The sequence below is a fragment of the Centroberyx gerrardi genome, chromosome 1 (genome assembly GCF_048128805.1).
Source record: "Centroberyx gerrardi isolate f3 chromosome 1, fCenGer3.hap1.cur.20231027, whole genome shotgun sequence".
Classification (NCBI taxonomy): Eukaryota; Metazoa; Chordata; class Actinopteri; order Beryciformes; family Berycidae; genus Centroberyx; species Centroberyx gerrardi.
Genome location: NC_135997.1, coordinates 28261131 through 28272255, shown reverse-complemented (window position 1 = coordinate 28272255; position 11125 = coordinate 28261131). Strand labels below are relative to the sequence as shown.

The 11125-nt window shown below is 42.3% G+C and overlaps 1 protein-coding gene across 1 annotated transcript in view; it reads left to right on the top strand.

Annotated features, from left to right (window-relative positions):
• Nucleotides 1-295: 295 nt before the first annotated feature.
• Nucleotides 296-11125, top strand: part of igf1rb (insulin-like growth factor 1b receptor) — a 63146-nt gene continuing 52316 nt past the window's right edge. The window contains exons 1-2 of the mRNA XM_071897365.2: nucleotides 296-1045; nucleotides 8877-9440. Of these exons, the coding sequence (XP_071753466.2) occupies nucleotides 955-1045; nucleotides 8877-9440 (655 nt within the window). The 5' untranslated portion in view covers nucleotides 296-954. The remainder of the gene's footprint in view (nucleotides 1046-8876; nucleotides 9441-11125) is intronic.

The following is an 11125-nucleotide window of genomic DNA, read 5'->3' as shown; positions in this document are numbered from 1 at the left end:
ACTATGGTAACTGCTATGCTAAGCTAAACTACAGGAGGAGAGGGTTAACGCCCACTTTTCCAGACTGGAAGGCGGCGCAGTTTTTTTTAGCCATAGAGTGGTTCATCTTCTAAAACGGAGACGATCTCTGAGTACGGCGCCTTGTTTACAGCGACCAGAGCAGACTGCAGACTGACTGAAGGAGACTGGGTATCTACCTGTCCATTAATCTGTCTATCTATCTATCTGTCGACGGAGGACTTTAGATAATCAAAGGAACTGGCCTGACCCGAGGCGTTAAGCTCGACACTACCCTTTCCGTCGATATGAATGCGAATTATACCTTAACATCGCGGTGTGTGTGCATGATGAGCGGCTGAGGAGGAGGAGGAGGAGGAGGAGGCTGCGGTCTGAAACCAGATTTTATCCTGGACATTTTGGATCAAACGTCGTGTCGTTCACACAAGGAGGCTGTGCACCTATCTGTTATGTTCATTCATGTGCTAGACCGTGTCCTTCCAGCTCGGTTTTGAGGGGGTTTTGACCTGGTTCGTAGCCGCTGAGGAGTCTCCAGCACCGGGACGTTGAAGGTTTTTTCCTCCAGATATGGAGTGTGAAGATGCGGATTACAGAGGAATCCCCACCGCTAGTTTAGCCGCACTGGTTTCTGTGCACACAGCATCGTGGTGTTATTGTTGGCAGAAATAAACGGGACTATGATGATAAGCGTGTATTTTCTGCCCAAGGGAATAAATCGGTGATTTTGGAGCTTGATTGGACTCCCATTATCTTGTGAGAGCTTTCCAGCTAGCCTGTTTGTTGTAGCTATTAGCTCCATTAGCCGGCTAACAGCTAAAGGCTAAACTGGCTGGAGGTTTAAAAGCTTTTTTTTAACAACCCTGACCAGGTCCTACCGACGTTTCCTCTCGTCAACATATTTATTTACAGGATCTGGGAGGATTTATTTCTCCAGGAATGAGGTCTCGGATGGAGAGGGAGCGTTTGACCTTGTTTTGGGGTCTGATGCTGGGTCTGTCCTCCTGCCTCCGGCCCGCCACCGCAGAGAGTAAGTCTGCCACTAACACTGTTGACTTACTTTACTGGGAAAACATTTTCATGCTACATTACTGTATGAATGGAGAGAATAATGTCAGCTTACATGACTGTGAAAACATACTTTACATAGTACATTTTTGTGTTCATGGAGCAAATAATGTGATCTTTATTATATTGAATATATGAATGGAGAACATAATGTTAACAGTTACTGTATGTATGGAGAATATAATGTGAATTTACATTACTAAGAAAACAGTATTTTACATTGTGCCTTGCTTAATGGATGGAGGAAATTTCAGTGGGAAAACGCAGTATTTTTTATAGTACTTCACTGTATGAATGGAGAAAACAAGAGTAGTTAACTTGGTTTTAAAATACTCATTGGTGAGTACATTACCATGACTCATAATGGGGAAAGTAAGCCTAGTAGGAGGCCTGCTGTTGACTTGTTTTTAAAGTCTACCACATCATGTGGTGATGAATACTTTGCAGTGACTCAAGAAGGAAAGGCAGACTGTATTTAAAACATGTGTTGGTAAATACATTATTATGACTCAGCCCATGGAGGAAGCAAGTCAAGCAGTGAAGATAGCTTTGTTTTTAAAATATAGGCTAGCACATTATGTGTTCAATACATGAGTGTGACTCAGAATGGACAAAGTGAGTCAAGTGGTGAATGTAAACTTGTGAGCAGGCTCTCTCGGCCCTGGGGTCGGGGCTCCACGTGCGCTTCCCTCATATGAACATGGGGTGCCGGGAGTATTCCCTGTAAAACTAGGAGGAATGTAACCGGCGATGTAGTGGGAAATAAAATGGTGGGTCAACTATGAGCTGTCGTCAAACAACCAGCAATATGAACAAAAAGCAATTACATTTTCAGTATATGTCCCTGTGATGGACTGGCGACCGGTCCAGGGTGTTTCCCTGCCTTCTGCCCAAGGTATAGACTCCAACCCCCTGTGATCCTGAATAGGAATAAAAGATTAAAGACAATGAATGGATGAATTAATTTTCAGAATAGCATCAATTTATATTTTTTTCTTTTTTAAAAGAACGTTTTTAAATAGTTTGACACTACAAATTTATGTCAGGAAGATTATGTTAGCCGAACTCTATTCTGCAAATAAAATGGTAGGTAAACAGAGATTAGTTCCCTCCACTCCTTCCATGAATGTGATATTTACAATCATTTTGAAATGAAAAAGAAAAAACTACTGCCAATACATGCGAACAGCTGAGATTGCGAAGACACCGTTAAAGCCTTACAAGAGCAACCTGGAAATCAAAGCTCTATGCACTCTATCATAAAGTAAACATTACAAAGCCAGGACACATTTTAATTGTTGGGAGTCATAGGAATTTGTTGACCTCCGTAGGGTCACACCTGCTAGAAAGGGTTGGGAAGCCCTTGCATTACTGTTGTTCAGTGACAGGCATTAACAAACTGCTGGTGTCTGGAATGGTTTCATCGCTTCATGACAGCGTGGAAACCTAAAGATCTACAACACGGCCTCCACCGCCTCCAGTAGCAAGCTGGTGCATGGAAGTGTTATATTATAACATATTATAGGCCTCACACAGTCCCACACTTTATCATTATGGTGCTGAAATGAAAGCTCATCCATGCTGATGGCCAACAGCAAACCATCAGATCACATTACACCGATGGAACAACATTTAACAACATTGAGCAGTATTTTAACGAGTATGTAACATGTGATTCAGTTTTTTATTCATTGCATGGTAAAAGTACAGCTGCTTGGTTTTGTGTTGTCCTTGATCAATGGCTGCAAACTCACTCTTAAGACGGAAGAAGCACAGAGAAACATATTAACCTAATGATGACCTGTTTCTGCTTGCTGTACTAACCGCTTGGAGGTGCATTGTTTCAATACAGTTATAAAGAGAGTGATGTTACTTTGGTTTAGACTTAGTTTAGTACTGTGGCTGAACTTGGCCAACCATTTTCAATCACAGAATATTAGATTTCCAAGAGTCCTGGTAAGACAAACCTAGACCCAAACCCAGTGGAATATTCACAACACAGCCTTGACTGTAAAATTTCAGGATTCTGTTGTGTTTAGGGGTCTATAACAAAAGGTTGTCCATTTTAATAATCTTCCTACAATATTGACTGAAGCCACTGTGAGCACTTGTTTGTCTGAAAGCGTCGCTGTGTGTGTGTGCACCTATTATTTATTCTCTTTTGTTAAACAAATTTGAGATACTTTTACCTTAGAAATATTTGCATGAGAAATTGCGATGCCAGGCTGCTGCAGTTCCGCAGCAACATCGTCTCATTATACCCGTCATGGGACCACAGGAGGGCAGAGGTTATAGATGTTTTCCCATTGAAGTAAATTATACTCTAACTGCTAACTACTGAAACTTTGACAGACTTTTGAAAAGCACAAATTGGTGCCACACAGATGGCTTAGTCCAAGGAATAGGACTGTTCAGGTGATTAATAGTGCCAGTGTGCCGAAGTTCACATGCTCCGTGAGCTTGTAAACTTTCAAAATTTAAAGAGGTTTAATAACTTATAACATATAGCATTTTTGTAAAAAAAAAAAAAAATCTCCTTTTATGTGTTGCCACCAGAAAATTTCCATGTTTCCAGGTATACTGCAAACAAGGCTTCCCGATTCATCCCATTCATCATGAGGGGGAGGGGGTCTGGGTTTTAAAATAGAACAAGCCAAAGTACATTCGCAAGCAAAACAGACTTGGTTCTGTTGATTGGAAAGAGTGAGGAGTTTGTGAACTGTGTGTTATGGGGTTTACTGTTAACCCCAGCGGTCACAGGACAAACCTGGCAGCAGCAGAGAGGTTCTCCCATCGAAATCCTACGTTTATTCTCACTCCGGTGTGGAGCTATCTGAAGGTTCCTTGTGTGGCTAAACTCTGAATATTCTGCTGGTTTGCTGTATCAGTCGGGGCTAAGGGCCAACCGGCAGGTTTGGGTTAACTAAGTTCAGCCCTGCTGCTGCAGACCCAGCCACGGCTTCTCACATGAACCTAACGAGAGTTTTATCTGTCAAGAATGATCTTTTGTCAAAGCTTCCCAGCTCATTCCTTCTCACCTTGCCTCTCATGTGGAAGAGTATTTGTGAATAGGTTTCCCCTCGGGGCAGTCTGTCACTAACAGAATGGAAATGAGGAGTAAACAGGCTTGCTGTAGTCTAGTGGCAGCGAGTGAAGCACCAGCTCAGAGGGCTTATTGCTTCCTGTTTCTTTAGGAAACGTCTAATGTGGCTTCCTGTAGATTTCCTCTGGTTGTCTGTGGACAGTCTGGGCGCTGCAGCCAGCTGGGGAAAGGTTATCAAAAGCAAACATGTGATCTGGAGGCCCATCAAAGCTCTGGAGATAGGCTTGTGTACTCAGCAGTGTGAAATGTGTCAGCAGAGGGGGGTTAAGCCGCTACACCTGCTAGCGGTATTTCCACTTAGCTGGTGCGCACGACGTCAATTTGGATCCGAAACTTTGTTTAGTATTTTCGAGAGCGAGGTGAGGAGCAGTTCCCATGAAAGACGTCCATGCTGGCGTTGCAGCGAGGCCACAGAGGGTGAAGCTGTTTGGCTGTGGTGATGTAACCTGCGGTATGTAACGTCACAAGGCAGTGTGTCTTTTTACAGGCCCAGGTGTTGTGGATTGTATTAGCAGGTAGGCAGCACGCTCTGGGCTGCTGACAGTGTGTGCTGACAAGTAGATTACATAGAAAGACATAACAGCCATACCAGCACACTGGCTGCCCTAAATCATACCAAAGGCCTTTTGTAATAGCACACCGAAGGCCCTGACGTCCTCTCTGGAGAAGACTTCAACTCACAGCAGTCTCATTCAAAATGCCTCTGGCTCTTAACCCTCTATTTTATGTGAGAATTGAATCGTCCTCAATTATAAAAATGAACATTGTTGAAATGAGCAGCACTACAGGTGAAATATCAAAATAAAGGAAACACCAATGTAAAATGTTTTACTAGGGCACTGGTCCACGACAAGCCACCAGAACAGCTTTAATGTGTTTTGGCATTGATTATACAAGTAGGGCTGGAACCTTCTGGCAACTTTGGGAATTTTGAGGCAACTTTGGGAATCTGTTGAAACTTTGGGAATTTATGCTGTTCATTTTATTTTTGCTATCTATAAAGTTCGCTAGGCATTCAATTGGATAAAAACAAGAAGTAGTAGAAATGCTCTGCTGAAACTTAACGTACCTCAGTTCGTTACAAGTCCAGCCTGTTCCGCCTGCAGGTTTTTGAAATGGATGTGGTGTTAAGTCAGGTCAAGTTTGTTTGTTTAGCCCTTAATGACAATTACAGGCTCAAAGGGCCTCACAACGCCCACATTATGAAAACAATGCGTGAAAACATTGCTGTGTTTGCCTTTGTGTTTTAGGACTCTGCTGTAACTGCAGGCATTTGTAAGAAAGCTAATTAGGGAACAGGTGAGCTTGAGTTTGATACATCTACCCTGGTATCAAGTGAGAGAGTTTGCACATTTGATTGAATATGCAAGGTGTTTTTCCACCTATTTGAAAATTACCATCATGGAAAACTACCAAGGAGAATTTCTGTAAATTAGCAGGAATATCACCTCCCTTACAACCCTACACAAGTGACTGAACTCTGTTGGAGGGATGCCACTCTCTCACACAAGCATCATGTGTTACGGAATGTTCATTGATTAATTATGTTAGGGACTAGCCACTGCTTTATAGTTTGCACTTGTAAACTACGTATGTTTCCTTTATTTTGTCAGTTACCTGCCGCTTACATGAGAGCAGTGTCATACAAACAGTGTAACCTGAGTCTATCTTTGGAACTGTTTTTTCATTGACTGACTCCAGTTTTTTGCTGTTCAGTGATTTCAAAGCCATATGACTGCGTAATTATGGCTAAAAAGAAAGTTGTGGGTTTGTTAGATATTGTGTTCATGAGTATTAATCACATTAGCCTTGATGATTTGAGGAACAAAATTATTTTACTGTACTTTGGCAACTTATATTAATATTTTGACTATATTCAACTACAGTGAGCATTCTAAATTAAATTAAATGTTTTAATACTCCTGATATACCAATATTGTATGATTATTGACTGTGGAAAATAAAATCAGGATATACAGTTATACATGACTCATTGTGGAGCCCTACAAAACCAGGGTAGTGGCTGGTGGACTTTGGAATTTAGTGAGGCCAGTGGATGGAACAGTTTAAAGAGCCTGTTTAAAATACAGTAAACGCTATTGTTTTTGTTTTAAAGATTGTTTGTGTGGCATTGCTGCATAGTTTCCTCAGATATCTTGCTGCTCAAAAGTCTTTGTCACATGTCTGTAGAAACAGCACAAATAGTCAAAGTCAAAAGTCAATTATGCCTATTTTGATGTCAGTAGTTGTGCATATTTATTACAACTTAAATAGTGTCATGTGCTTAGTTAAACTATCAAATTGTGGCAGTTTTCAGGCCCAGTTGGCCTGCCTCTGTGTTTTGGGGAAGTACAGACTTTGGTATCAGCAGGACTGTCTGTAACTGATCTCATATTTTGGATTGAACCTTTTTAGGAGAATTTCCAGTGTGGTGGGGATTAACTTTGTTTGTGGTGATCTTTATTTAGTCTGAATCATCTAGAAGCTGTCCTTACATGCTACTATTCTGAATATAACGTCAGTCATCAGTTAGGAGAGCAGTGTTTGTTTTGTCATTCTACTCTTTAACATGATGCATAAATCATATTATTACATTATTTGTCATAAAATGCTAGAGAGATGGAGAAGAAAAGAGTGATAGTTGTTTTGATGATGAGTTTATTTCGTACTACACTCAATACTAACATGGACCTGGGAAAAGGCATACAGTAATGTGTACAGCTCTGTGGTGTGACCATAGACTGTAAAAGGGTGTGACCCTATTGTGGGAATGTAACTAGCGCATTGTTCCAGCTCCAGGTTTTGCTAGGTAATGAAGTAGTTGTTCCATCCCTTGCCATAAATTAAGTTCATCATTTGACATGTATTGCCAGTCCTAATGTTTACATACAAAAGGTGTAATTAAGAAAACGGTTTATACATGCGTGTTTTTTTTTAAAAGGTTTGCTGAGAGTGCACGGTCTTCCCAGAACCTCCCCGCTTCACATTCGTACCGTTAAACTTTAGAGTAACATTAAACAAGTAGTGTGACAACCTGCTAGCCTGTTGGTGTGAGTTTTCCATGACTCATTGCCCTCCGGCCTTTGAAGTCTGAATCCTCCTCACGTTGATGTGTGATAATGACCTCCATGTTTCTGTGGGTGCTGCTGGGGCTTCAGGCTAAGTATTGTTTAGAGCACAGCGCACAGGTGGGAGTCAGTCGGAGAGGTAAAGACCTATCATCACCGCGCTCTTAACGAATTCTGTACCAAGGTTTACAAATAGTCGTTGGGATTTTTTTCTGCTGCAGGTTCCGCTTCTTCACAGACCACACCGATTCCAGATCTTTGTTGTCGATATTATTCTGTACGTGCAATTTCCTTTTCCAAATAGAATCAGACCACGCTCCACTGTTAAATGCCTTCAGGCTTGTAGAAAACCTGAGCTCCCACTGTGAGAATCCAATATTTTGAAGAATTTTCCTATACCAATTGATGCTTTAAAATCAATATCAATACCAACAATCGGTACAGTACAGATGGGTATCATTTTCTTGATACCCAGACACACTTATGATTTACTGAATCAGTATGGACAGACTGGAAAGGAGTGCAAAAATAGGCTACATTTATATCAACTATTTTTAATGATAAAATATCCAATTTATTTAACCAACTTTTGGTTATATTCAGAAATGAAAATGTAGGTTTTTAGTGTTTAGTCTTTCTTAATCAGCCAGAACCCAAAATACAGTTTTAGTCCAGTAATTAAAAACATAACAAATGTGAACAAACCTTCCCAGCCTCAACATACATGAAAAACTTGTTTTTAGCTGTCATATACCATATATATCAGTCCTTCGATCAAAACCTCAGACATTACAGTTCTATTGAAGATAAGTCTTCAATCCAATAGCCCACTATGTGAGCAAAGCCAGTATCAGGGTGACAGTCTTTCAACGGGGGGCGCTACACTGTACAACTTAGGTCTTTTATGAAATATGATATTGTCACAGAACTTACAAAAACATTACCACATAATCCACTTTGCCTAATCCTTGTTTAAAAAGGTTGTTTCATCACTTCAGCGTATATTTGATAAGCTGACAGGGTCCAGGTGTTTTATGGATGATGTCTTTTATAGTATAGCCTAATCATTTCTAGGCCTTTGAAGTTGTGCTTTTATTAAAGCTTGATATTAGGTGGACATAAGAGCAACAATAGCCTGTAGGCTGAGCAATCAAAGCTTTATTACACTGTTAACCTATGCTTGAGTGGAACCTGACTGAAGTATTTACTTTGACACACCGTATTGAGCTTGGCATTGAAAATGAGAGAACTGCAAGGCAAACATGGTCTGTCAACAGCTCAAGTGTACTATCAATATTTGAAATATGTATTGGATACACATCTCATTATAAATACAAGTATTTCAGGAATGGAGTACATTGTTTTGTAATAACTGTCATATTTAACTGGTATTCATTGCATAGAGAGTGTGTCAACAGCTTTTGAAATGTCTTCAGTGACCGAATTATTTGTAAGAACGACAGTTGTGACCTGATGATGTTACAGTGTTTTCATGAGGTTGTGTTGCTGTTAAACTTAAACATTTAGCTAAGATGAAGACCTCATATTGTGACGATGATTCTATAAAAACTGTATTCTCTCAATCACCTCACCCTCTCCCTTTATTTCCCCCTTCCGTCCAGTCTGCGGCCCCAGCATCGACATCGGCAATGACATCAGCGAGTTCAGGCGCCTGGAGAACTGCACGGTGGTGGAGGGCTACCTGCAGATCCTCCTCATCGGCGACAAGAACAACAACGTCAACCAGGAGGTCTTCCGCTCGCTCAGCTTCCCCAAGTTGACAATGATCACCGACTACCTGCTGCTGTTCCGGGTGTCGGGCCTGGACAGCCTGAGCACGCTCTTTCCCAACCTCACCGTCATCCGCGGACGCAACCTCTTCTACAACTACGCCCTGGTGATCTTCGAGATGACCAGCCTGAAGGACATCGGCCTGTACAACCTGAGGAACATCACCCGAGGCGCCATCCGCATCGAGAAGAACCCTGAGCTCTGCTACCTGGACTCGGTGGACTGGTCCCTCATCATGGACGCCGAGTTCAACAACTTCATCGCCGGGAACAAGCAGTCCAAGGAGTGCGGTGACGTTTGTCCAGGCATCATGGAGAACAGCCCTCAGTGCAGGAGGACCATGTTCAACGACAACTACAGCTACCGATGCTGGAACTCCAACCACTGCCAGAAAGGTAAGCTGTCAATAGCACATGATAGCACATCAGGGATTTGAGTTGGAATTAGATCATGCAGACAGTTTAGCCTTTGGCCTGTTCTGCATAGATGTGGATTTGGACGTGTAATGAAAGCTTCTGCGCGTACAGCTGTGGTCTGTTACCTGTCACAGTTGCTGCTATTAGCTTGGACCCAAAGGACACATTTGGCACCTATTTGCTGCTACAGTAATGTCTTGTTTTGGCTGCAGCGCTGTGTGGTGACAAGATGGAGAAGGCCACTCTGATGTGTTTTTGTATTTGGTTCATTTAGGTTAATTCCAAGCCGAATTCCAAGAGAATCAGGGGCTTATAAGCAAAAGTCACAAGGACTCATGTAGCTTGTATATTGGACAGAGTTTTAGTAACCTGTCATCCCGCGAGTTGGGAGCTTTTGGAGGGGACGGGGGAGGGGGGGTAGTCAAAACAAATCCAAGTCCAGTCCCCATACGATGATGGACTTGTCTGCTCTCTTTGCTGTAATTTACTCTCTCTGGTGTTCATACCAGTTAAGGGCATATGAATAAATAGCTGAACATGAGCATCAATCCAGATTGAGATTTGCCCTCAGTTCATATTGTTATGCTGGCCTTTTTCAGCATGAGTAACTGTTGGCTATCAGATGTCAACATCCATTTACCTATACCTATAAAACCATATGTTTTTGGGTTGTTTCCTGTAGTCGGTTCGCATTATGTTCTCGTTTCTAACACAATGCACTGCAGTTCTCATGGAAGAGGACCAAGATCTGCATTTTCAGGCGTCTTGATGCAGTTATTTAGTGTCATCCAAGTTCAAACGGCATTGTTCTCACCTGATCAAACAAACAGAACCAAAGGAGTAAACGCTCCAGAGTTTAAACAAACGGCTCCAAACATGCTTGATGTGAACGCGCCTTTGGATGGTGTGTTTCAGACAGTGGAGTTTTAGATGGTGTGTTTAAGACGGTGTGTTTCGGCTGACAGAGTGTGTATGTCTGGCTGAATTATTTCCGTGCCGACCGGCGACCTTGCTGCTGACTCGGCATGTTGATGTTTTCAGTCTTGTGACTTGGGACTGTCGCAGGACTGGCCTGGATTACATGCATGTACACATACACACACACACACACACACATGCACAAACACATACACTAGTGTGCACAGACACCGATGCACGCACATGCATATACAGACAAACACACAGACACATAAACATCTCTGTCTGACACACACACAAACGCCTGCCTTGTGGGTTGGGGGAGGGGGGAAGAGTGTGGGCATGCTGGAAAATAAATCAGAAGGTGGAGTTTGGTGGAGGAGGAATTGTTGGATAGATGGAGGAGGTGTCGGGTGGAGGAGCAGAACTCGGCCATATCTACTGTTTCTCCAGTCAGCAGGGAAACACTATAGATAGTCCACAATAACTCCATGATAACATAAAACCTGCACCTGGATGACCCTCCTCTCCTCTCCCTCCTCTCCTCCTCCTTTCTCTGTTGTGTCTGGCTGAAGCGTCTGGCGGTCCAGACAGAGGCCATGCACCAAGCACAACATTCAGCACCAACTTTCTGTGTGTGTGTGGTTGTGACAGGGGACACAAGCCTTGTGTTTTATTAATGTCATGTATTTGGTCCAAAGAAAGACAAGGTTTAGCACCTAATAAGAAATGACAGCCAGCCAGAT